At 59.6% G+C, this 27,046-nt stretch overlaps 1 protein-coding gene across 3 annotated transcripts in view; it reads left to right on the forward strand.

Annotated features, from left to right (window-relative positions):
• SYT2 (synaptotagmin 2) overlaps nt 1–27,046 on the forward strand; it is a 49,217-nt gene that overhangs the window by 11,115 nt on the left and 11,056 nt on the right. For 2 of the 3 annotated variants that reach the window (XM_081039330.1, XM_081039331.1), the window contains exon 2: nt 26,467–26,661. In XM_081039330.1, coding sequence (XP_080895456.1) covers nt 26,484–26,661 — 178 coding nt within the window. In that variant the 5' untranslated portion in view covers nt 26,467–26,483. Of the gene's footprint in view, nt 1–12,727; nt 12,883–26,466; nt 26,662–27,046 lie in introns of those variants that run through there. The other variant, XM_081039332.1, reaches the window with a different exon arrangement.

Here is a 27,046-nt window from a genome sequence, read left to right on the forward strand (position 1 = left end):
GACATGGGCTGGGGCTGCAGTTCTCTGGGAGTGCCCTGAGGTGGACAAGAGCAGGCAGGGCAGGAAGGAGCTGAGGGCAGATTCCGTCGTTAGACAATTTGGGGTGGCCCTACCGGCCCCTTCTTCCTGCCCCACCAGTTATAGCCGGGATGCGTTTCACCAGCTGGTTCTGTGATGAGACGGAGAACCATTCAGAGATTCCATAGGTGGGTCCCGTTTGCTGTGTCTCCCGGGGGAAGAAGTGAGTGTGTTCTGCTTTCCTGTTTCAGAAACAGTTACGTAACGGCCCATATTAATTAGAATCCTCTGAATTTCCATGTTTGATTTTATGAAGCTCTATATTTAGCCAAAACGTCTGGCGCCCCAAGTAAGTGGCAGCCCTGTGTTGGGTTCTGGGACAGAGCTGAACAGCCATGGCCCTGCCTCCCGAGAGTCCAGACGCTGAGGACACAGACAGGGAGAAACGTCACTTCAAAACTGAGATGAAGTTCAGAAGGATGGAATGGTGGGTTCTAGAGGAGGTGATGTTTATAAGCGTCTTGGAGGAGTCGGGGGCGCTTGTTGAGTAGAGGGCGTCCTCGGGCGGGAGAATCGTGGCTGACGGCGGAAAGGCTGATGGCACCGAGGGTGGCACCGGGGCCAAGGCTGAGTGAAGGGCCTACAGTGCCTGCAGAGGCGTTTGGATTTTCCCACCGAAGGACATGGAGCAGGGCTGTGATGGGATCACATTGCATCTTAGGAAGTTTGCTCCTAAGAAATTAGGAAGATTTCTGGTTTGAGGGGAGCAACAGAAGACAGGCAGCAGTTAGGAGATAATTGTGGAATCTAGGTGACAGACGCGAGGGCCTCCGGGAGACGGAGTCTGCATCTCACCTAATTAGAAGAGTGTGCGCCAAACTGATGGCCAGTCCAAGTGGGAGGTGGAGGAGAAGAGGCCAGGGCGAGCCCTTCGCCTCGGAGCCTCAGAACCCGGCCACCGTGAGTGAGGATGGTGCCTGAGCTGGGAAGGCACGTAGAGGACTACGGCTGGTTTTGTGAGGGGCCACAGGGAGTGTATTTTGGACATGGTGAGTCTGGGTTGCCTCTGTGTGGAAATTACCAATAAACAGTTGCCAGGGTAGGTCTGGTACCAGGAGAGGCCCAACCTTTGCCATCAGGGGAGGTGGGGCAGTGAGGCAGGGTGGGGAGACAGAGAAGGGGGTGGGGATGTTCTGGGGACTCCACGCAGGACAGCAGCAAGACAGGATGAGCTTGAGGGAAGGGAGCAGTAGCAGGAGAACAGGAATTGAGTGTTGCCTCAAAGCAAGGGGAGCGGGGAGAGAGGGACGGGGGGAAGGGCAGGGGAGCAGGGCGCAGCACGTTGTCAGGTGCCAGTGAGATCAAGCAAGGCAGGGGCCAGTGTCCTCCCCAGAACAGGCACTTCAGAGGATGCTGGGGACCAGTGGTGACAGGTAGCAGGACAGCTGGATGGAGGTCGTGTGTGTGCACACGTGTGTGTGGATTGTAAATGGGATAAACTCAAGTTTATCTGTAGGTGGAAGAGGCAGTGGGAGATGGAAGAGAGATTGCGGAGGGTTTCCAGGGGCCCCAGGGGAAGGCGGTAAGGGCGCAGAGGCGTCTCTCAGGGGTGTGAGGACAGGCAGAGTGCCCGAGTGCCCGCCCATGGAAATGCTCACCCACAGCTTGTCCCCCAGGCTTCTGACAGCAGGTGACACCAGAATTCTGCAAGGACGTGCTCTGCACTGAGTGCACATGTGCTGAGGAAATGTCCCTGCCTCCAATAAATCTTGTGCAGACGCAGAAAATGCATTTAAAGGCTGGAAAATAGAGGTGTCTGGAGCTGGTGGGGGGGACTAGGGGCGTGCAAGCTGGGGCTGCGCAGGGCCCAGGTGCAGAAAGGGAACCCCACGTGACCCGTGCCGCCCTCCCTGGTGCTGCTCTGTGAGCACACAAGTGAGCGGAGGTCTTCGTGATATACAAACCGCCGCGTCATGTGGACATTCTGTGGGGAGGAGCATGGCTGAGTCACATCTCACTCCACACTGCTTTGGGGTGTGCAGACCACACGATGCGTCCTGGTTGGTTTGGGCCCGATTTAGGCGCAGGTTGCTGATTCTTTCCTGGAGCATAACTGAGCTTCCAGGCTGCGACTTTGTAATGCTGTTGGGGCCATTTTTGCTTCCTTTTTAACTTGCATGCTACAGCATGAAGCCAACCTGCCAATTCTGAGATTAGCTTGCTTTTGTTCTAGAAGTTTGTGGTTTCCATGTCTAAGGAAGACTTAAAAGTAGCTCAGACACTCCCAGCTGGTCGGTGACTGTCAGGACGCCTGGCTGCGCGGTCCCACCCAGACCTAACTGCCCACCTGCCCCGGGCCCAGATGTCCAGACGAGACTGACAGGTGTCTTGGTTCACTGCCCGTCTCAGCAAACACCCCGACTGACGCCCCTGCGCCTGCACTGCCCTCGCAATCCCGGGTTGGTTGGCTTTAGTGTTTAAGACTTTTCCATTTGGTTTTCTGCAGTTTGTCTGTGATATGTCCGATGTGAATTTTTTATTCTTTCTACTTTGGGATTTGTTGAATTTGCGCATAATGTCTTTCATCAACTCTGGGTGTTTTCAGTCTTCGTGTCTTAAAATATCACGTCTGCCCCTTCATCACTCTTTTTCTTACTGTAACCCTAATTAAATGCATGTTTTCTCCCTGTGCCCTCTCCGTCTGTCACCCTTTCTTCTGCATTTGCCGTGTTTTTGGCCACTGCGCACTGTGTCATTTCTTCTAACATGGCCGATTGCTTCTTTGACTGGATTCGCCTCGGTCAACACTGGCCATATGGGTGGCGAGCACTCAGGGTCCAGGGAGGGGAGAAGGTGCTGTGAAGGGAAGAGCTGTGGTTGACGTCAGTCCACCACCCCGGCCACTGCAGACATTCTGTTCCATCCCTGACACCGGGACAGCGCGCGACTGGTTCAGAGCCCATGTTGATCAAACAGACGGAGGGATGAACTTCAGTACAGAGCAGTAACCCAGGGCTGTCAGGTTCCTTCCTGTCCTTTACAGCTGCCTTCAGACATTAGGTGTGACGGTGATAAGCCACCCACCACGTCCCATCCATGCTGTTCAGAGGCAGATTTGGCCGTTCCAAAGGGCCAGCCGCGTTGGGCTCCTAGCCTCCTGGCAGTGCAGTAATTAATTCTGGTGGGAACTTCATTAATCCTGATTTAGTGCCCAGTATCCTTGCACCCCTAACCCTCGTCTTCACTTTCCTGCACCTTAGAATTCAGGAAGCACGTTAGTTCCTGCTGACCGCCAGCCCGGGGTGGGGGTGGGGGTGGGTTCTGTAGGGAGCCCCCGGCACCTCACCCCAGTTTTCAGCCAAAGGACATTTGGCAGCACAGGGGCTAAAGAGTCTAGTGCACTTTTCCTGCTTCCCCATCACCTGCACCCTGTTCTCTCCGTCTGGGCTTTGTCTGCGTTCAGCTTCTTCTGCATCTGCTCCCAGGTCTCCCTGAGGTGGGGTCACTCATGGGACCTTGCAGGGGGCTAAATTCTAATCTCCTGGGGGTGGCCAGTTAGCTCAGTTGGTTAGAGCATGGTGTTAATAACACCATAGTCACTGGTTCCATCCCCACATGGGCCACAGTGAGCTGCGCCCTCCTTAATAAGTAAATAAATAAATAAATTCTGACCTTCTGGCCTCACACTAAAACTCGTGGGGGTGTTCTCTGGGCTGCTGTGGCCCTTCTGACTGGTGAGCACTGCCCGACGAGTCCGTGAGTAAACACACCTGCCCGTGCTTAGTACACAGTGTGATGCCATCATTTGGTGGGTCTGAACCTACAAGCTTTGCATTCATCAGATCGGTTCTGTCCACACCAACCAGGAAAAGCTATCTCCAGGCAGGCAGGTGGCAGTGGGGACACAGGTTTGCCCTGATCTGAAAGGCCAGGGGTCCGGTGAGGGGACTGAGCGGGAAGCACGCTCATGTCTTGCTCCTCAACCATGGTCTTCACACCTTTTAAAGATGAGAATTAAACATCAACTAGTACTTCTAAATGGAGTTGTAATGCACAATTTAATGCACAATTTAGAGAGACACAAGACTGGCTAGTTATGTGTCTCACGGTGTCTGATTTCATATTCGTTGCTGACATTTTCATGGCTTGTGTGGATTTATTAATGCACACTGAATTTATTAACAGAATTCTCTGCCGTGGAGGAGCCCTTGGCCCCAGTGACCGTTGGTACTTGTAACAGCTGTCTGAACCTCACTGCTAACTGGACTGTTAACTTGTGGGGCCCCAGGCTGGCCCTGTTCCACCAAGGTGGTGCTCCGAGGTGGTGCTCCGAGGTGGTGCTCCGAGGTGGTGCGCCGAGGTGGTGCGCCGAGGTGGTGCGCCGAGGTGGTGCGCCGAGGTGGTGCGCCGAGGTGATGCGCCGAGGTGATTGGGAAGTCTAGCTCCTGCAGAGGCCAGAGGGCCCTGGGATCTGAACACCTGGGTCTGCTCCTGATCCTGCCACCAGCTGTGTATACACCACACCTGTCACCACTGTCTGGTCTTGTTCTCACGTGCCCTCTGCCCTTCCCACACATCTCCGCCCCGCTGCTCGGACCAGTGCTCTTACGGTGCTGTGCTGTGTGACATGGGGTGTCTGTGTCGCAGTGTGAGCCTCTTGAGGTCATCCTGGATGTCCACTGACTAGCAGCCTCTGAACCTAACAGACATTCAAAGTGTCTGACAAATGAGTTAATGAATGAGTAAATGAATGAATGAAGTAAACGTACGAGCTTTGTGACCGACTCTGAGAAAATGAGGGCCCTGCTCTGAGCCTCAGTTACCCCATCTGCAAAGCAAGGGTGTTGGGTCTGGTGAATTTGAAGGCCTCCGTGCTTTGTAAACAGTCCCACGGCTGGCGGGACTGGCCAGCGCCCGCAGAGTGTTCTCACCGAACACCTGCCCCCTTGAAGCACAGAGTGGCACTGGCAGCCGGTGATGGATGCCAGGCTGGCATGAAAAATTCAGGCCCTGGGCTCAGCGCCCCTGCCGGTGGCTCCGGGGCCCTGACTCCCAGCACAACCGCAGAGGAGTGACACTGTGTTTGGGGATTAGCCCATCCTCACACATAATTATGAGGCATGGGATTGCATAAAGGGGCAGAGCTGGGTTGGAAGGGAAAGAAACACTTTGTACCCAGCGGTGACGCTGAGTGAGTGGGGAGGAAGCCAAGCCATCCGTCTCCACATAGTCCTCCAGACAGTCCCGTTCTACGGTCAGAGGTCCCGTCTGCTACGTCTGTGTGTGGGGGACAGCAGCCAGCCTGGTGCTGCCCTCTGCCCTGGGGTTTGGAGCTCAGTGTCCCCAAGGGCATGCGGTCTTTTCCTGACAAGGAGTGCTCTGCAGGTGTCACCCTCGCACCCAGCATGCTGCCATGCGGAGAGCAGGCTCTCTGGCTATTGACTGAATGAGTGAGCGAGTCAGTGAACGCGCGTCACAGGGCCCAGGAGGGCAGGAGTTTGTTGTACTCACTGCCTGAGCCCCGCACCTGAAGTCTACGACCCAGCAGCTGCTTGCTTAGTATTTGTGGAAGAACTGACTTGAGGAACGGGATGTGAATGGATGAGGCTGGTGGGAAAGCTCGAGCGCTGCACAGCCCTGCGTCCAGAGCAGGGGCCGCTGGGGTCACATTCAGGGTCACGGTCAGGACTTGTGGGCTTTGGACCCTCCGTCCTGTCCTGTGAGTGGTGCTCATGCAGTGGTCTGGGGATGCCGTATCACATTACCTGAGTGCCCGAGCTGAGCCCACTGAGTCAGTCTTGGGGTTGGGCCTGGGAACCTGCAGTTAGTGAAGCACATGGAAGTCCAGGAGCCATTGCTCAGACTGTTGGGACCGGCACCCGGCCTCTGTCACCTGCTGTCCTGGGGCTGCGGCCTTCATTTACTGAGGGCAAATGTGCCTGGTGACCTCCCCTGTCACAGATGAAGAAACAGGCTACAAAGTCAATGAACTCTCCTGGGACACACAGTGAGCAGGGCTGAGTTGGGACCAGAGTCTGGGCTAGTAAACACCACACTGACTCGTGGGGTCCCCCAGTGGCATACCCTGTCCCCCTACTGTCATCTGAGCCCAGCCCTGCCCTCACCTTAGGGAGGAGAGCCTGCGCTGTGTGGAAATACACAAGGCAGAGACAGCTTCTCTCGGGTGGACGGTCGGTTTGTTTTCCTTTAAAGACCACTTGCCATACGGGCCTGGTGGCCCCTCCTGTCCCCTGCCCAGGGCATCCGGTGGCAGCCGGGGGAGGTCCTGCAGGCAGCTGCTTGCCTTGCCCTGACTCCCTGTCCCTCACCCCTGACTTACCTGTCAGTGGCTGTCACCTGCTCGGCAGATGGCAGACTGGCAATACCTCTCCCTGGGCTGTACCCAGATTGGCTCAGCTATGTCCTGGTTGTCCCTGAGCTGGAGCCATCTGTGCCTGAGAGACCCAACATCAGTGGAGAAGGGCAGCAGGACCCTCACAGCCCGTGCCACCTAGGGGGAGAGCGCAGGGCTGAGCAGCTTTATCGGCCTGCAGACGGGCTCCCAGGCTGGACGCCACTCTCTCCAGCACAGGCTCCCATCTCAGCCGCTTCCATCTGCTGTTCTGCTCAGCAAGGGCCCCACCCCTCGTCTCTGTGGCAATTCCAGCTCCTGGCAAACCGAGGGAGGGAGGGGCACTGGCGGGGCTGGCATGCCTGTGCCACTCCGCTCGTGCTCATCCTCTCGTTGTGCTTTTGTGGCTGGTCTTTCCCATTGGGAATCAGAGCTGGACTGAAAAGTTCTGTTAAAATGAACAGAACAGAACACAGTGGTGGGGTGTGTGCAGAGCGGTGGAACGGGCCCCTTGCACCCGGACAGACGAGGAGGGTGGATCAAGGGCATGGCCTTCCCTGAGACCCTGCAGCAGATTTGGTGTTTGACACTTCAAAGGGGGTACTGTTGGCTCCTGACCCCCAAAGAGAAAGCTCATTCAGACAGAGAGAGAGAGGGAAGGAGGGGGAGAGAGAGGGAGAGACAGAGACAGAGAGTGATGGGGAGAGATGGAGAGAGACAGAGACGGATTCTTGAGTCTGGAGGCCTCTCAGCCTCTGATGGAGTCAGATGCCCTGGGGACCAGGAAACAGAACTGCTCCAATTCAAACGTTTGAGCTCCATCCGCCCGCCCGCCTGCCCGCCCATGTTTCAGGCCTGGGGGGGCGGGGAAGAGCAGCCCTCATGCTCCCTCCCCCAGACCAGCAGGAGCAGTGGGCAGGAGTGACTTGAGTGCTGCCACTCTCAGTAGGACGCCTTGGCACATCCCAGGCAACCTGGCCCCCACCTTTCTGGAAGCATTTGGCTTCACATTTCCCTGGGAAATGAGGACTCTTAGGGGAAAAATGAGCAGCAAAAACCCCGAGCACTGCATTGCAGTGCCTTCGAGCTCAGTGCGGGCTTCTGTTTGAGGCACCACACGGCCGCCCCCAACCTGCGTTCGGCCCCCTCTGGCAACTCTTGTCACAGCCCTGAGGGCCAGAGGAAGGGGAAGTGGGTCACCAGCGATGCTGCCACCCAGCCCCAGACTGGCCCAGGCAGGATCCAGGGAGCTTGGGTAGAGGCAGAGGTGGAGGTGACAGCTGTGGGGGGAGAGCAGGGGACACGGTGGCCTGGCTGGAAGGCCCTGCCTCCGCCCCTGGTTATCTCTGTCCCAAGGGCACCTTTTAGCTGCAGCCTGTGCGTTCCCATTGCTGACACGATCCAGTGGGACATGTCCTCCTCATTTTCTCCTCTTTCTCTCCACAAAAGGGGCCAGGCAGCCTCTGCCATCTACCCACTCCCAGCTTCCCAGCTCAGACTCAGAACCATCAGAGCCGAAAGCCACCCAAGAGACCATCCAGTCCAATCATTTCATGATATTAACAAGGAACCTGAGACCCAGAGAGAAGTGACTTGCCCAAGGTCAGTCAGTGGCCGGGGGCAGAGCTGGTCCTAGAGCCACGGCCTAGTGGTGCTGCCGGAAGTGCCGGGACAGACCCACCGAGGCCCCCAGAGGGCTCGGGTGACTTCCTGCCAATTAATGGATGGATTCTTGGGTCAGCTGTTCAGGGCAGCCGAGGAGGAGAGCAGTGCTGACAGCTGTGCCAGGACCAGGGTCAGCGTCCCCCCACCCCACCCTGGGCTTCCCCTGGATGCCAAGTCCCCCTGGAGACCTCTGCCCTCCCCCTCAGAGCCCTGTTCCCACGCTGGCTCCAACCCAGCTTCCAGAGTGTCAGGGTCCAGGAGGGTCTGGGCTGCTGCTGTCCTCAGGGCAAGAGGGAGGCCAGGCAGGGGCATGTCGCTTCCAGCACCCTGGGGCCAGTCAGGGCTCGCCTTGCTGTGTGAGGGAGCAGACGCAGACAGACCCCTCCCTCTCTGACTTGTCCCGGGAGGAACCCCCCCCAGTCCCTCTGCCAAAACTCTGTCCAGGGTCCTGAGCTCCACCTCCCAGGGCCTGGGCCCCAGGTGGGCCTGGGTGGGGACAGGGGCCTCCTGGTCCTACCACCTTTGGGCTCCCCTCTGGGTGGCCCTACGGCCACGGTGACTGTGTCTCTGGCGCAGGGGGCTCGAGGCCGGGCCTGATGAAAAGGCTGCTGAGCAGGAGCCTCACCCCCCATCCCACATGGAATTCGGACTAACTGGCTCGTGTTTGGTGGTGCTGTGCCTCTCAGGTCACCCTACTCCCAGGACACAGGCGCACTGGGTTTTATCCAGAAGGATGGTAGAGGCAATGGAAAACTGGAACAAGACTGGAAGGAGCCCCTGCAACTAGACAGCGACAGTCAGGGCAGCTGTGGTGGCTGCTCTCAGGCAGCTGGAGAACCGTCACGTCTTCTGAACGCTGGACGCTCACCAACGCTGGAAGTCACAGGGAGACAGACTTTAGTCCAGATAAAGAGGTCCACTCTAACGCTTCACGGCGCACAAGCCGTGAGAAGGGGTCTCCCAGCGTAGTGGGTCATCTGCCAGGTGGGCACACAGGGACGCAAGTCAGGGAGTCCCTGGGCTGGGGACAGCTCAGCAGGAAAGCAGGGACCTCACGTCGATGGCTGTGTCGCTGTGTCCCTGTGTTGGGCCCTCTATACAAGGTGTGTCTAGCTATCGAAGCTTCGTACCGTCCTTTGCTGAGAAGTGTTATTTCCCACTTTCGTAGATGGCAGGTGAATGTCGGATAGGTTAGGACGCCTTGCGATGCTGTGTGTTCAGCAACTGGAGGGCGGATTTAAGCCAACCCTGTCTGGCTCCCTGTCCGTGGTCTCCGCCACTCGTGGTGTCAGGCTGTCAGGGCCCTGGGGCAGGGTGACGGGGCCCAATGCCCAGGTAGGACTGCACTGCTGCCGCCCTAGGTCTCAAGTGAAGAGGGGCACAATCAAGGACATGGGGAGCAGAGCCCTTGGGGCCTGGAGGGCTAGAGGCCCAGAGAGGTGTCCATTTGTCTTGTAGTCACACAGCAATGAGCAAGATCCCTGTTCAAGCTGACCCCCACGACTGACCATTCTGGTTTGTGTGTGTTCCAAAGCTCGCCTCCCCATCAGAGCCTCACAACCCAGGTGCTGCAGGGCCATGTGTGGGGACACTTGCTGGCCCTGTGCAGCCCCAGTGGGACTGGGCCCCGCCCCCGCTCCACCGCCAGCCCAGCCCCCAGGATGTGGGGCATGGGCGTGGTCAGGAGCCCCCTTGCCCTTAGCTCTGAGGACTGCACAGCCATACTCCCTGGGCCTTATTTCCGGGCCTTCGGTCACCCTGTTGCTCTGACCAGTCACCTGCCCCATTCCCTCCTGTCTGACCCTCTGCCCCGCAGAGGGCCCTGGTCACCACATTGGCATCACCCTGCCCTGTGCCCTCCCACACGCAGCCCTGGACCAGTGGCAGAAATCAGAAGCCAAACCTTTGGTCCTTGCACACCTGGGCTCTCACACACACACCCATCTTTTGGACAAATAGAGCCTGGGACTGAGAACATTGCTTAACTCCCCTGGGCTCCACTGTGCTGTTCTGGAAAATGAGGGTAGCAGTCTCTGTCACACGGGCGAAGTGAAATGAAGAGACGTGGACTCAGCACTGAGTCTGGCTGGCTGATAGTGTCCCCGTGCCTGAGTTAATGCGGTGTCCCCGTGTCACTGAACACTCTCGGACACACAATCAGCTGTGGTTTACAGCAGATAAAGGAAGCAGAGGGAACGTAAGTGACTCTGAGATAGAACGGGAGTGTGTTCGCACCTGGTAGGGCCACAGACTGGGTGCCTCACCCCAGCTTTCTCAGGCTTGTCCCAGGCCCTCTTCTCACCACACCTGGCAGCTCCGCTCCTCCTCAAAGGAACACGAGACCCCCACCCCCCACTCCCCACCCCCCACCCCAGACCCTGGCACTCTGAGCATCTCCTTCAGTGTCTCCAAGGGACCGCAGCACCAACCTCTGCGCCTGTCCACCTGCCCACAGCTGCTCCAACGTGGGCTTTCTGTCTGTGTAAGGGACCCCCAGGCAGCCCGCAGCACAAGAGGGGACTTCCCTCACCCTCTGCCTTCCCCTCTGCCTTCGAATCCACCCAGAGGCCACAAATAGAAATGGTGGCACAGGAAGCTGCAAAGAGATGACAGGAGGGTCACCTGGAGGAAAGGGTGGAGCCCGTGTGGGCTGGGGGAGGGACAGCATCTGGGGTCACGAGCCCCAGCTCCATGCCCTCACTCTGCACCTTGGGAAGCCTTTGGGGGCTTCCTGTGCCTCCATGGAGTGACAAGTTGTCCGGTGCCTGGATTGTTCAATAAGACCGAAGGAAGTCAGGCTGTAAGCTGTCATTACCACCCCTGTGGCGGGGGGTCTTCCGGGGCCTAAGTGGCTCTGAGCACAGATGCCTCAGCTGCCTCCTCTCAAGGGACCACAGTACTCCCCACTCCCCCGTTGGCCCAGCCTCTGGCTGTGCAAATGTCTTCTGACCTTTCTTACCCCATCAGAGCCCCTGTCCCCGAGGGGGGAGGGAGGAGGCTTCTGCATTCCGTACAGCCACGTTCAGGCGGAGCGGACCTAATCCTGCATAAACGCTTTATTTGCTGTAATTAGACCCTGTTTCACTGGAGGTGGCTTTTGATACGTTTTACCAGAAGGAGCCGTGGGGGTCATTTCATCCTCGCTGCCTCTGAGCAGCACCACCTGCAGTCATAAAGGTGGAAGCGTCCTGGAAGCAGGATGGGGCCCTGGGACCCTCAGCATCGGGAAACCCCGAGTCTAACCTCAATGCAGCCTCCTGAACTTTGCGCCCTTTCCTCCCTCCTCCCGGCCAAAGAAGCTGTGGGGAATTTCAAAAGAGAAGCATTTCTCTCCCCACGGAGAAAGGGAAGAGGCGCACCCGAGAGGCCCTGTGGGGCACCGGCCCACGAGACTGTGAGGTGTGGAGTCCCGGGCGCCGTCCTGCGAGCGGCTGGCCTTGAGCCCTGGGCCCTGGGGTCCCTCTTCCCCGCTGAAGAGTGGGGGGGCGGGCCTCAGGCACCGTGGGTCTCCCCGCCCTGCCGTCCGGCGGCGGCGCACACTCCTGCACTCGCCTGCAGCTCGGAAACCCCGAGTCAGCTTTTTCTGCAGACGAGGGTCGGTGACGAGCGAGCTGCCGCGGTTGCACAGGCAGGCGGCTGCGGGGCCGGGAGCCGCGTGCGCAGCGCCGCAGTGGCCGCCACGCGGGGGAGGGGCGCGCAGCAGCCGCGAGAGCAGGGGGATTCGCCCAGGCCGTGGGAATTCCCGGGGCTCCTCCCGGGACTCGGTGGGGGCCAGCAGCGTGGAAAGCCCCGAGTGAGGCCCTCCTCACACACTCACGTGGGGGTTGTCACTTTCTGCTTTGAACCCCGAACTTGATTCATGATTCTGAGTATGAAGAACTGGAGCGAACAGGGAGCAGAGGGGACGGGGCAGGGTGGGGTGGCGCTGGCAGCCTGGCACCTGCAGAAATCCCCCCGCTGAGCTGGGGTCCTGAGGCGGGGGCGGGGAGGCACACCCAGGCTGGCAGTGCCCCCGCCACCCGCCGCCCGCGCTGCCCGGCCTCCCCGTGCTGCGGCCGCAGGGGGGAGGGGCTGGGTCCCTGCGGCGACCTCGGGTGGGCTCCTGCGCGGCAGACACCCCGCCTCCCCAGAGGCCCGTGGTGAGCCCCGGGCGCCAGCCACTGCACCCTTGGGGACCGAGCTCTCCGAGCCGAGCCCCCACCTCCCCGACCCCTCCACACTCTGCCCTTTGTCTGTTTCACTCCTCTTCTCCCTCCCTTTCCTTTTCTTTCTCGACTCCGGAAACCTTCATCCGTATCCCCTGAAGCAAATCGGCTCCCTCCTGCCGGCTGCCCCCCCCCCGCCCTCCCCCAGCCAATCCCCGCACCCGGAGGCTCCTACAGCTGGTGGGCGGCGGGGGCGGGGGGGGGTGTCGCAGGAGAGAACAGAGAGGGTGGGGACCCCTCCGCATCGCCCCGCGGGCTCCGGGGGCACGAAGCCGGCCCCGCCGCCCCAAACTTCTCCAGGGGCGCGCCCGTTGGAACCCGTCCCCCACCCGCGTCCCCTTCGCACCCACTGCCCCTCCCCTGCCGCCCGTCCTGCAGCCCACCGGCCGTCCCGGGCGGAAAGGGCGCGCGCGCCCGCGGCGGGGATCGCCCTGCTGGGGCCGGCCCGCGCCGTGTGCAGGCGGATGTGAGGAGCATGTCAATTGGCGGCGGGGGAGCGGCTCGGGCTGTTACTACCGCAGAGCGAGCGAGCGCGCGCGAGGAGCCGCAGCGGCCGGCGGCGGGCAGGGGCAGAGGGGACCCCGGCCGTGCCGCCCTCCGCGCCCCGCGCGAGCCAGGCCGCAGTGCGCCCTGACGTCCCGGGTAAGAGAAGCCGGGCGGGGCGCCCGCGGGGCCGCCGCTGGTCCTGGTCCTGGGCGAAGCCTGCGCGCAACCCCGAGGGCCTGGGGCGCGGGCGCAGGGTCGCCAGACTGGGACACTCGGACTTTCCGGGCTCGGCGCTCACAGCGGAACAAACTAAGTGCAGGACGGAGCGCGTGGCGGGGACTGCGTTCGGAAATCTACTTGCAGGGGATTGCCCGCTTGGTCCCGGGGGAGGGGTCCCGAATGATCCCGGGGACCCTTTGTCCTCAGCCGGGTTCTCCTCGCGGCAGCCCGGGACAGGGGCACGGGGCAGCGCAGAGGCCAAGGCGCCGCAGCTGAGAACGCGGGAAGGAGGGGGAAGTGGGTGCGGGGCACCTGCGACCCCCGCCCCCGCCGCTGTGGGGAGGAACCGGAGGGCCCACGCGGAGCCTCGAGCCCCCTTGCGCAGAGCTGGGCGTGCGGGGGAGCCTGGCGGTGCGCGGAGCTCGCTTCCCCTCCGCGCCCCGAGCTCTGCCGCAGCCGTCCGGGGCTGCGATGGGCAGAGGCATCTTACGCCCCTTCCTCTCCTGGAAACTTTCTCATCTTCCAGCACCGGTGCAGCTGGGTGAACTGGAGGAAGCTGGGGCCCAAGGACCCTGGCCCGCGGCAGAGCTTGGGAAGAGCGGGGTGGGGGGTGGGGGAAGGGGCCACAGGGCAGTAAGAGCGCATGCTCTACTCAGTTTGCTGTGTGACCTTGGACAAGCTCTGCACAACTCTGAACCTCACGGTGATGGAGGTGCGTGGTGAGGAGGAATGGGGACGAGGTGGGGGCAGGATGGTCAGGTAAACCAGCCCTCGGGCGCGCCTGCCCCCAGCCTGGGTGCTTAGGAATTCTCCACCTTTGATCGCTGGCCACTCTGGGGTGGGGGGGACGCCACGTCCACTTCCTGGGGAGGGGGTGGCAGTGCAGAGCTGTGTGTGGCAGCACTCCGAAGGTGTCCGGGAGCTTTCGGTCAGCCCTGGCCTCGGACAGCACACCTACCCCTCTGGGCCTCAGTATCTCCATCTGGAAAATGGGGGTTTGGAATGTACGGTGTCAGAAGCCTGTCCCAGTCCTGACACCTGCTGGCCCCAGCATGCAGGTGAGGTCTACTGAAAGGTTGGATGGGGTGCAGACTCACCAGCAGCATTCCTTCTGTCACCTGGCCTCTGGGGAAACTAACCCCCCCCCCCAAAGGCAGCAGGGTTGTGAGCCCCTTAGCCTGCTCACCCACTCTCAGAGCCTCTAGCGGTGGTGGCATCAATGGCCACCTTCCCAGACTGCACATTCTCTGCAGGGGCAGTCCTTGGGGGAACATTTGCAGACACAGCTGGGGACCAGAGAGTTAAACAGGGGAGGTCAAGGACCTCCCAAGGTCATGCCACCTGGCCCCTGAGAGGTCCCTGGTCTCAGACCGGGATGAGCTGACCGGATGGTGATTAGAAAGCCGTCCCACAGCCTGTGGCACTGTCCTCCTGCGCTGAGGGCCCAGTCTTCAGTGGAGGGGAAGCAGCCGCTTGGCACGGGGCTGACGGTTGTGGGAAGAGCGCGGGTGTAAGGTAGGGGGCCTGAGTTTAGTTCTAGTCTCTGCCTGCAATTGGCGTGCCCCGGTTTTCTTTTTCTCACCTGGACATTGACAGGGTTGAACTGGGTACCCTCACGGCTGAAGTTCTGGGCTGGGGTCTGAGTAGCAGGACGTGGGCTTGGCAGGGTGATGGGGCAGGTGGCCTCCAGGAATTCCCAATGCACTACCCCCTCACTTCTGTCCCCAGAGTGGAGACACCTTGAGACAAAATGCTCCGTGTGAATGGGGCCACGATCCAGGCCCTGCACACGTGGGGTCGGTCCTCAGGCGGAGCTGCTGGCTCTGAGCTATGTGACCTTGAGTAAGTTACTTGGCATTTTTGAGCTTCAGTTACTTGTCAAAATGAAATGATAATAGTGGTGGTATTTTAAGGTTGTGGTAGAATGCTTAGTGTGATGCCGAGCCCTCTGCGTCCTCAGTGCATGGCAGCTGCTTTGACAATGACAGTACGGGCTGGCAGCAGGCAGCAGGCACCTCTCTTTGGACAGTGGCCCTGGGCAGCAGGAGAAGATTTGTGGACTTGCAGGTCGTCCCCAAAGTAGCCCTGCAGAGTGGGGAGCCGCTCTGCCTCCCTCTGTCCCCTCCCTTTGTCCCTCCCTCCCTCCATCTCCCTTTCTCTGTCTCCCTCTCCCTCTTCTCCCCCCCCCCCTTCTCCCCCTGACTGGTGGAGGCATTCCACAGCAGAAACTTCATGGGACAGAAAGAAACTGCTCCATTTTCCTATCACCCCACACCTATTCCCCGCTCTCCCGTTCTCTCTCTGCCACCTGCTCTCTTCTGTGGTTGAGAGAGGACCTGTGCTCATTCGGCACTTTGCAGGAATGAGCTGCTGCCAGTGGGTGAGGCTGGAACTGCCTGGAGCTCTCAGGCTGGGACTCCCAGGGTCCCCGCGGGGTGGCAGCACCCCGACTTGGGGTACCCCAGATGCACCTTGAGACCTTAGGCCTCCTTATTTACGAAGTTCAAGGTTGGTTTAGATCGATCAGTTCCCAACCTGTTGGTTCCGCTGCCTGAGGCAGGTGGAGTGGATAGGAGGTTCTGGAAGTCATCTGGGCCTCGCTGCCCTTGGGCACAGTCCTGTGACAGCCTGGGGAGAGGTGACATCTCATCTCAGGAAGAATGCTGGTGGTGAGAGCAGTGGCTTTGCAGGCAGACAAGTCCAGCTTCTCTCTCCTTATTAGCTGTGTGACTCTGGCAAGTTACTTAATGTCTCTGAGTCTCAGTTACTCATCTGTGAAGTGGAATAATATCACCAATCTGTCAGAGGAAGGGTGGGGACAGAGCCCTAGTTTCCTGCATCCTCTTCCCGCTGCCCAGTGGCTGTGGGCATCAGGAGTTTGCATGCTCCGGCCGTGTCCCCAGAAGCTCCGCCAAGGGGCTGCAGGCTGAGTGGGAGCCTGTCAGAGGGAAGCACGAAGGCTACCGGAAGGCTCCTGGGCATTAGGGAGCGCGAACCCGGGCGTGACCGCTTTCCATGCAAGGTTGTTGTGAGGAGACGGCTGTACAATGAGGTCTTGGGGACAAGGGCTGATTGGAGCCACAGCAGGGGCCGCTGAAAGGGGTCTTCAGGCCTCGTGTCATCCAGTCCTGATTCTGATTATGGGGAAACGGGCTCAGAGAGGGGAGCACCGTGCCCAGTACCACAGCATGCTTGCCCCTGAGATGGGGCCGCACCCTGTCCACTCTCCCTGCTAAGCTCGGAGCGGTTATTGTCACGTCTGCTAGGATCAGGATGCCAGGTACAATGCAGCAGGGCCATGGGTCACCGAGAGGGGGGCACCTCCTGACCTGGACGCTGAGGTCATCCAGTCCAAGTCCAACACTCCCATCTGGCAGATTGGATCACTGAGGCCCAAGGAAATGAAGGTACTAGCCCAAGGAGACGCGGACTGATGGGCCAGAGCCTTCGTGGCCTGTGTCTGCCAGCCCTGCTGACAGCCGAGCCCTCTGAGGGGAAGGGGACAATTGCCAGCCTCTCCTCTCAGTTCCACTGGCAACGCTGAGTGAAGGAAAGTCAATATTTGCCCTGTGCCAAAGGACAGGCGTCTGACTTGGGCTGAGGGCTGCTGCCTCCCTGAGAGAGCCTTTGCATTTGGTGCATTAAATAACCCTTTGTGTCTCGGCCCAGCGCCCTGCCCTCCCTCCCAGCAGCCCTGCTCCCTCATCAGTCCCCCTCATTGTTCAGAGCTGACACGTCCGCTGCAGAAATGGGGCCTGCAAAGGCTCTGGGCTCTGGCCATGGAGCAGATGGCACGGTGAGCCGAGCTCCCGCCGAAGCTGTGAGAAAGAATTGCATATCTGGGCCCCCAGCCCAGGGAAGGATGTAGGAAAGCGCTTGGCAGGTCAAGATAGGCTGTGAACGATTTTTCCTGCCTTTGTTCTGTTATCTTTCATTTCCTCTTCTTTGCCTGCTCCCTGTGCACTGTGTTCTGAAGTGGGGGGTTGGGGGGGCAAGCGCGCAGGGCCAGCTGAGCACAGCCCAGCTCCCCGTAGGCATTGGGCTTCCTGGGGGTGGGATGTGGACAGCCCGCACCCCCAGCGCCTGGCCTCGTCGCCCCGTTCAGGTCCCAGCTCCTGCGGACCTTTGGCAAAGTTGTTTAAATACTTGATACCTCAGTTTTCTCATCTTTAAAGTGGAAATACAATGGTTTCTACAGCACAGGGTTGGTGGGGTGTTGATGGGTTAATATGTATGTATCAGGCTCTAGAATAACCAGGACCGGCACTGTGCTGTGAAGGTTTAGCTGTTGTCACTACCATTCTTGTACCTGAAAGGGACACTTTGCCAATAAAGAAACAGCATGGGAGTGGGGTGAGGCAGCTATGTGACCGTATTGTTTAGAAGGACCTAGAATCCAGTGGTTCCACCACGAGGCCTCCGGCAGCCTGGCTCTTCCTGTGCCCCATTTGTGCCTCAGTGCCCCATTTGAAAATGGGGAGGAAGATGACCATCTCCCTCATTTCTCCCAAGATGCTCCGGGATCAAACGAGGTAGACGATGGTCTGAAAAAGCCAGCGGGCCTGCAGCACACACATGGACCTCCTGTCTCAGCTCCGTGACATGCAGGCTTCCTGTCTGCGGCCTGGCCTGTCCCTCTTTCCTCCTGGTGGGCCACTCTCCCTGCAAGGCCACGGGGACCTGGGTGGCTCTGGGCCAAATCTCCTCTGTGTCTGCTTTTCCTCATTTGGCTGGGAAAAGGGATGGCAGGTTTGTGTGTCCGAAGGCGCCTTGACAAGGTGGCAGGATGCTTCTGGACCTGGCCTGTGTTGTACAAGCAGAGAGCAGAGGGTGGCAGGACGCTCTGGCCCAGACAGGCTGAGGTGAAGTGTCCCTGGGATGGCAAAAGTGGCAGCCTCACCCCCACCCCCTGGCAGTGCAGGGAGCCAGGGAAAAGCTGCCAGGAAACTCGGGACCTGGTTTGAGCACTCTTGTCCCCGCCCTCCCTGCCTCCTTTCTGGGGTGGCAGGTGGTACCAGGCTGACCTGTGGACAGTAGCTGATAACCAGATTAAGGGTCTCAGGATGACAGTACTGCCCAAGGTTTCTGTCAGCCAGCAAGTCCCCAGCCAGCAGCCAAGCAACACCCGCTGCCCCTCCCCCCATCCTCCGGCTGCTCATCTGAGGGCAGGTATGGAGACAGGAGGCCACTTGGTGTCAGACTTACCCCGAACACCCTGCTTGGCCCAGCGCTCCTCTTCCAGGAAGCCCCCCAGTCCTTCATGCCTCTGCCCCGTGGTCCCCAGCAGGAGTCTCTGTGCGTCACAGGCATGCTGCCTGGCAGCTCCGTGCTGGCCTCCTCCCACCAGTGTCCTGGGGCCAGCTCCCGCACGCAGGCTGCAGGTGTGAGTGCCAGCCTGGGGTGCTGACCACCGGTCAGCTCCCTGCTCTTTCTTCGCACATTCGCTTCTCTGTTTGATGACGTATGACTGGGCAGTGCCCAGTCTTGCTGTGCCCTCCTGTACAAGCAGCTCCAGTGTCCCCGCTCGTCACCACTGACCACTCTGGGAACCCTCTGAGTGCTGCTTTTCCTCTGCCCATCACACTCTCCCCAGGTGACTGTCTCCCTGGCACCTGTGCTAATGGCTCCCAGAGCCACAGCCCAACATCCGCCACGTGGATGGCTGGGCTTCATGTGGGATGGCCTCAGTGCCTCCCAGTTCTGGCATCTGCTCAAGGGGCACGGTGGCTGGAGGAGGGACAGCCAGACTTTGCCCCCCACTGTGGGGGGACCAGGTCAGATCCCACACATGAGAACTTGGAAACCAGAACAAATGGAGCCCCAGCAGCTGCAGCCCAAGCGGCCGTGATGCTGAGCGATGGACAGGGCTAGTGTCCGGGAGGGCAGTCTGGACGGGAGGCTTGGCAGTGAGTGGACACAGGCAGGGGGAGCTGGGGGCAGTGCAAAGGCCTGAGAGGCGCCTCAGAAGGCTCGGGTGGACGCAGATGTTTATCAGGCGAGGCTACCGACCTCCCCTGCATTCCCTCTGGCCCGGTCTGCCCCTGGGGATGGGACATCGGCGTCATGTCACATTTACCTACACTGTTCCTGGGCCCCAGTACCCTAGGAGGCAGGTCCCATTCGCAGTCACACCTCACAGATGGAGAAGCCACCTGCCCTAGCTCACATGGCTACCCGGGCAGAGCCGAGACTCGAAGCCAGGTCGTCAGCCTGGAGGCTAGGCACTCGCTCATCTGCCTCACCTGGCCAGGGGAGGGTACAGTGGCTGGAGACACCCCCTCTGGTTCCCTCTCAGGGGCACTGCGCGTCCTAGGTTGGACTTGTGTAGAATCGCACACTGGGACTTTCCAATTTGGAACGTCCCTGCCCCTCTTCCCTCCTCCAGCCTGTTGGCATTTTGAGGACATAGCTGCCCTCCCGCCCTCCTGCCTGTTTCCAGTGTCCGTTCCTGCCCCCAGGTCTCGCGGAGGATAGTCGGCTTCTTTGGGGAATATAATTGTACCCCCGGGACTTGCGTGACCCATTTTAGTTCCGGCCTGTCAGAAGTGCTGGCGGTAATGGGCATCTCAGAGAGCAAGCGCGTCTTCCCCAGGGCCTGCCAGTGTCTGGGAGGAAGGGGACAGGCCCCGTTCTCACTGACCCTTCCCAGGTGCTGGCCCCCTCTCCCGCTGAGAGCAGCCTGGGCCCCGCCATCTGATGGCCTGCGGTGGCTCCTTCCTGTCAGCTGCCTGGGGACCCAGCTGAGCTCTGCTCATCTCCAGTCCCAGCACTCAGCCCAGGGCCCGACACTGGGGAGAGGATGGGTTTTTAGACACTTGAACTTACCAGGGTTACTTTCAAGGTTGGACAAGTCTTCTTGGCCCTCATTGAGTGTGTCCCTCACCGATTAGAGCAGCAGCCTTCACGCCCTCCCTGCTCTGGGAGGTCTGAGCGCCCCACGCCCCTTCCTGCGGGACGAGCCCGAGGGAGGAGCCCACCCACAGGCTGCCATTCATCTCCCTCTTGCTGACCTGTCCCAGACAGCGGCGCCCACCCACACCCGTGACCACTGAGCCCCTGGGGTGTGGGCGCCTGGCCTTGACAGGCTGGCGTCCAGCGTCAGCGTCTCCTTTGCTCTGGGGCTTGAGAGCTGGTAGTTGCCGGAGGGGAGGGTGCAGTGGCCAGAGACACCCCGCTTCTCAGTTACCTGCTGCTCCGCGGGGCCGGCGTGGTGGGGCCTGACCAGACCGCAGCCCTCATGGTCGGGGAGCTGAGCCACTTGACGGGCAGTGAGGGCTGCAGTGCTCCCTTTGGGGACACGTGGCCTGCGCGCACCGTCAGCCTGGCCGCAGCCAGCTCCACGGAGCGCTGAGGGAGGAGAGGCGTGTGCCCGGGGCCTGCGTCACCGCTCCTGGGAGACCAGGCACTTCCCCCTGTGTTGGCCCCTGGGGAAGTGACTGCTGTCTCCCAGGGGCGAAGCCCAGGGCTCCTCTGCCCGCCCCTCGTGCAGCACGCTCGTGTAAATCTCCACGCGACTCCTCACGTTCCCACACGTGGCCGAGAACACACATGCTTGTGCAGCCACGTCCACACCTGCATGCGTGCTGCCCACGCACGCGGCGTAGCCTCTCCGGGCCTCCGTGTCCCGCTGCTGCGGTTTGTCTGCCTGAGAGGAGAGGCGCGGGCCTGGCCTTGGCGCTGCGGGCGGCGCACTTCGCGGCCGTGTGTTCTGCTCCGTCGCTCGGCAAATGGGCGTCGCTGCCTGCGGCTCCGCTTTCCAGGGTCTGAGCATTGACTGGTTCTGTCGGTGCCCAGCTGTGCGGAGCGGCCCTCGGCCCGCGGTGCTGGGGCCGGTGGGGCTGGGCGCTGCGGGCCCTGGACAACAGGGGGCACCCGCGAGCTGGGCGGGGCCTAGGGAGGGGCGGGGCCTAGAGGGGCGGGGCTAGGGAGGAGCTGGGGCGGGGCCTAGGGAGAGAGGGCGGGGCTGGGGGAGGGCGGGGCCTAGGGAGGGAGGGGCGGGGCCTAGGGAGGGAGGGCGGGGCCTAGGGAGGGAGGGCGGGGCCTAGGGAGGAGCTGGGGCGGGGTCCATGGAGGGAGGGGCGGGGCCCAGGTGTCTCCAACTTGCCTCCCTGAGCGACCAGGGCACCTGCCGCCCAGCCCAGCTCCTCCCTCCCCAACCACACGCGAGCACACTGCACGCTCACACATACCTGCACGCTCACATACACCCCCACACAGGCTCACACATACTCACATTACACCGGCATTTGCTGTCAGCTAAACCTGCAGCCCCTGGTCCCTGCGTGAGACAGGGCTCATCAGAGCTGCTGTGTTCAAAGCTTGTAACGTTTAGTCAGCAAGAAGCTGCATCAATTTTTAACGGTTATTAGCTCACAATGAAGATGTGTGTCTGGTGAGAAGGCTGACAGGACCATGCTAGAAGTTCCGTGCGTTTCTTGTGGCAGAGCAGGGACCCATCGAAGCCTGTCACATGAACTCTCCAGAGCGTGACCGGGGCAGAGCCCCCATGGTCCCATCCTTTGTGCCTCACACCCTCGCACACACTCAGGTCCCCCAAGGCCCCATGACTTTGGGGGCAGACACCCAGCCTAACTTGCACCCCATTTCCCGTAACCTACAGCAGACAGTGGTGTCGGCTGGTCCCCAAGCTTCCTTGTGTTCCCATTCAGTCACCGATCCACTCAGGACCCCCACACTTCCTAGCCTGCTCCCCAGCATCCTGCCACCGCCCCCCACCCCCTGAGACTCTGCGTGATGGTGTGGGACACCCTGCAGGGGGACTCCTGTGAGGGCCTGGGGGTGAGGAGGAGGGAATGCAGCAGGCAAGCGGCACAGGGAGCCCTTTAGTTGGGCTGTTTGCGGCCAGGCAGCTGGACAGTGAGTCAGCAACTGGTGGGATGCATGGAGGTGCTCACATGTCTCCTCTTGGGGGCAGGGGGTGGAGGAGGGGCTCCAACACCCAGGTGAAGTGTGGTCCAGCTTCGGTGGCAGAGGGGAGGGAATACGTCCCTGCCCCCTGCACCCCACAAGAGCTGTCTGAGGACGAGCATGGACTGTGGGACTTGCTGGGATGGAGGAGGGTGACAGACAACAGGATGTCTGCACAGCTCAGGGCCCTGCCACCATTCAGCAGGTTATTTGTGCGACTTGAGGGAGGCCTGTGTCTTCATTTTTGCAACAAGGGCTTTGTTCTACATTGTCTGCAGGGTCCCCAAGCTGTCACAACCCAGCGCTTCATCTGTGTGATTTAAAAATATCCACGCTCAAAGTCTAGGTTCAGAGAGAAACGTCCATGTCAAGTGTGCGGTGCTGAGGGTCACAGGCCTGACTGGGGAGCCTCCTCAATCGACTCAGGCAGTAGGCGCCACCCTCACTCGCGGACGTGAGGCTAGTCAGCTGGCCCAAGGCTACGCATAGCCCTGAGTGAGGAAGCAGGCGATACTTGGCCCTCAGGTTCTGAGCCTCAGGCCTCTCTCAGAGGGCCTGGGATTTGCTAAGCTCAGCCTAGATGCAAGAAAAGGGAAGTGTGCGGCATTGCAGCAGGGGAGACTGAAGTTAGACACTGGGAAGGACTTTCCAACTCCCCAGGACCCTGGTCAGCTGCTTCCCCAGAGCTGGTCAAGAACCCGCAGTGTTGGACCCGTGAGCAGCGGCCACCTTGCTCTGACACCAGAAGCTCACCGGGCCTTGGTGGGCAGGGAGCTCACAGGTAGGCAATTCATTCTCAGATTGAGCTAGAAGTCAATTCACTAAAATTCCGTCCGCTGTCCGCCAGGACCAGTGTTGGACTGGAGCATGGGTACAAAATACAAAGGCATACGCTTTACCGTAAGTGTTGGTCTTTGTTAGCCACGCCCAGTGACAGGCATCCTGCTGATGCCCCTTTTGTCTCGTCACCGTCACCGTGGCCCTGGCAGGTGCAGGTGGGGAGAGGCAAACAGCCAGATGCTGTCCGCCTGCGTTACCTGCATTATCCGAGGACAGGTCTGAGCAGACGGTCCACAGGACAGCATGGCCCCCATGTCCTGCTCAGTGGTTTGGGGTGAGTTGGTGGTGAGTGTGTGTGATTTTGGTGGGGGACGGGGAGCACACTCACTGGTCTCTGATGTGGGGTCAGGATCCTATATTTTGGAGGCGTCTCATCTGGAAGGACGCAGGGGAGCCTGGAAGCCAGCTGCAGGAGCGAGTGGGGCGTCAGGGGAGAAGCGGGATGGGGCCCAGGGTGGGCTCTGGGTGAGGAGAAAGGTCCTAGTGGCAAGGCTGGGACTTCAGAAGCTCCTGGTCTGAAGGACTGTGGCGTTGGGGAGGGGACAGGCAGCAATCTTCATGGGATTTAAAATCCAACATACAGAAGGGCGCGCAGTGAAATGTTGGGCACCCACTCCTTCCCAGCTCCCCTCCCCAGAAATGACAGCTGATATCCCAAGTCCTTGGACCCCGCACCCTCTGCGCATGCGTAAGACGCTGACCCTCCAACAACATGTGTTCACTTACATGCGGGTATTTCTCTTCCCTATGATTTTCTTTCTTTTATTTTATTGGGGAAGGAGAACAGGACTTTATTGGGGAACAGTGTGTACTTCCAGGACTTTTTTCCAAGTCAAGTTGTTGTCCTTTCAGCCTTAGTTGTGGAGGGCGCCGCTCAGCTCCAGGTCCAGTTGCCCTTGTTAGTTGCAGGGGGCACAGCCCACCATCCCTTGTGGGAGTCGAACCCACAACCTTGTGGTTGAGAGGACGCGCTCCAACCACCTGAGCCACCCGTCCACCCTCCGTATGATTTTCTTAATAACATCTTCTTTTGTCTAGCTAACTCTATTATAAGAATACGGTATATAATTTATAGAGCATGCAAAATACATTTTAATCGACTATTTATGTCATCGCTAAGGCCTCCAGTCAACAGTCAGCTATTAGTCATTAACTTTTGGGGGAGTCGAAAGTTATACGTGGATTTTGGACTGCGCAGGGGTTGGCGCCCTGACCCTACGTCGTTCAGGGTCAGCCATGTGTATTTGCCACCCCCTACAGAGGTTATGCCCTCTCCTGGGCACAGTGATTTTTGACCAACACACTCTCTTGAGGTCATTGTTCGTCTGCTCCCAGAAAGCACAGCTCTGAGCACCTCAGCCTTCACGACACTCCCACATGGGCTGACCATGAGCAGAGCAGAGCAGAGCTCCAGGACTTGCTAGAAAGTGCGTGTGTGAGGCCATCTCACGCCATCCCTGCCTCTCGTCGGAGCCCTGCCCTCTGCACTGGACAGGCTGTGGTCAGTGTGGACCCTGCAGCCAGGTTCTGAGCATCTCGGGTGTTTGAAGTAAAGGGGACGCAAAGGCTCTGGATGGGCTCCCTGGGGAGGCATGGCCCTCGGTGTCTCCGCAGGGAGAGGTTGGGCTGGCCGACAGGTGGGCCTTGCCTGGACAACAGAGAAGAGTCTGGAGCGCAGGCACTGAGGAGCCATGCGGCCACACTGGTCAGACAGACGGGTGGACGGCAGGCGGTGGGCTGGGGAGGAAGGGGTGCCTGCTGGGGGCACCTATTTGGTCTTAGCTTCTGGTGCACTTCTGCTCCTGCAGCCCCATCTCCCACTCTTGGGGGAAGCCCTTCTTGGGCTCTCCCTGAGGCCGAGCTGCCCAACCTCAGCCCTGACAGAGCGGGCAGGTGGGGAGGACAGGTGATGAGATTCAGGCAAACAGGTTTGATTCTCTGCTGACGCGTCGGGCAGGTCTCTTAACTAGTGGACTTTGCCTCATCTCTGAAATGGAGCTAATATCAGTGCCCTCCTCTGGTGGATAAATGAGGACTCTGTGCGGTCGGCCTTGTGGCCTGATGCCCGCTTCACTCCCACCACCTGGTCTTGAACTTTACTTCCCCTGGGAAGTTTTTCCGAATTCTTTGAACCTCGTTTTCCAGTGTGGCCACTGGCCACATGCCTTAGAGTGAATGGGGAGCTTTTAAAGGCAGGATCTCGGCCCCCTTCTGTCCCACAGAACAGGGCTTGAGCAGGCGCCTGGCAAGGGTCCTGCGTCATAATGGGCCCCCCAGGGGTTTCACCAGGGACAGACGGGACCTTCCTCAGCTCTTCACCAGGATTTGCTCCTAGAGGTGCCACCAGCCCAGCAGGTGGGCTCTGTGGGGCCTGCAGCCATCGCTGCCTAATGTCTCTGTTTCACGCTTCCCTGCTCGGGGATTCTGAGCTCACAAGGCGCTTGCTCTGTCCTGGGGTGGCTGGAGCCCCAGGCCATTTATCATCTTCAGCCTTCCAGTGGCTGCCTTCCCCAGGACTGCAGCCTGAGCCGGGGCAGCCACCAGCCCTGAGCACTTGGCTTTCTCTCTTTGCTCTCCTTGTCTCCTCCCTGCCAGACACAGGAGCCCTCTGGCCACAGAGCTGTGCTGTTGGGCAAGGAGCAGCCGTGCGGTCACTACCTGGGGCCCAGAGACTTGGATTCTGCGCCCAGCATGGTCCCGGCACCACGTGCTCTGTGGCCTGGGACAACTCACTTCATCTCTCTGGGCCTCTTTCCCACAGGAGGCTCGAGAATTGTTGGCAAATATCTTTGTTTCCTTGGCTTCTGGTGCAATAAGTAGGTAGTCCTTTCACACACCTCAGTGCTGGAGAAGTGGTTGGTGACACAAATGTTCACAAGTGGTCTGGAGAGCATAGGTGTCACAGATAAGAGCCTCTGATTCATCCCTTCCTTAGAATGAACTGACTGAGCACCTCTTATGTGTTAGTCCAAAGTCCCTGCATTCATGGAGCTTAAATTCTAGCGATAGGAGACAACAAATAGAAGACACAAAATACACAGGGTGTTGGTGATGCGTGCTGTAAACGGGATGGGAGGAGGTGCTGGGGGTCCTGGAGTTGCAGGTGCAGGTATGGTCATTACATGGGACCTTGCTGAGCTAGACCTTGAGCTGTGTGGAAATCCACAGGGAACAGTGTTGCAGGCAGAGGGAACATCAGGTGCCAAGGCTCAGAGTCAAGCAGGTGCCTGGTGGGTGTGTGGGTGTGTAGGAGGGTGTGAGGGTGTAGGGGCGTGTGAAGACATGCAGGAGGGAGTGAGGGTGTGCATGGAGTGTGAGGGCATGCAGCGGGTGTGAGGGTGTGCAGGGGGGCATGTGAGGCCGTGCAGGGGGGCGTGAGGCCGTGCAGGGGGGCATGTGAGGCCATGCAGGGGGGCATGAGGCCGTGTAGGGGGGTGTGAGGCCGTGCAGGGGGTTTGAGGGCGTGCAGGGGGAGTGAGGCCGTGCAGGGGGGCATGTGAGGCCGTGCAGGGGAGCGTGAGGCCATGCAGCGGGTGTGAGGGCGTGCAGGGGGCAGTGAAGGTGTGCAGGAGGTACCTGGCGACAGGCATGGAGGAGACAGGGCCTTACAGCCTGAGTGAGGACTCTTTGGAAGGGTTGAGGACCGGCTGTAGGTCTGTTATGACAGCAGGTGCTCTGTCTGCTGAGCCCAGAATACGTGGGAAGGGCGGGACCCCTGGGTTACTCATTGGCCCCTTCCCCTCTCCTCCACAGCTGTTCCCCCCACCAACATGAGGAACATTTTCAAGAGGAACCAGGAGCCCGTGGTGGCTCCTGCCACCACCACAGCCACAATGCCAGCCGGGCCAGTGGACAACTCCACTGAGAGTGGGGGAGCTGGGGAGACAAAGGAGGACATGTTTGCAAAGATCAAGGAGAAATTCTTCAATGAGATGAGCAAGATCCCTTGTGAGTGTTCCTGTGGTGGGGGGACGGGGGCGCCGCTGGGGTGGGTTTGGCTGAGTTCTTTCCTACTGTTTGGGTTCCAGGCTGTGTTATTTGGGGAGCCCCTTCAGGAATGGGGGAGTGTGGACTGGCATAATGAGGGGAGCATTATGTGCCCCGAACTCCCCAGGGAAAAAAGTTCTTGTAAAATTTAGAAAACTGGCAAAAGATGCAAGCAAAAGAAATGAAAAATTATGAAACAGACATCACTATTCAAGTTTCCCAGTTGCACTTTGAAACCACTTTTAGTGCTTTCTTTATGTATGTTTAAGTACAGTGGGAATACAGCATTCCATCAGCTACAGCGTCTCAGCTGTACAGCATAAGGATGGACAGCCTCGCGGGTTGC

The sequence above is a fragment of the Rhinolophus hipposideros genome (genome assembly GCF_964194185.1).
Source record: "Rhinolophus hipposideros genome assembly, chromosome: 26".
Lineage (NCBI taxonomy): Eukaryota > Metazoa > Chordata > Mammalia > Chiroptera > Rhinolophidae > Rhinolophus > Rhinolophus hipposideros.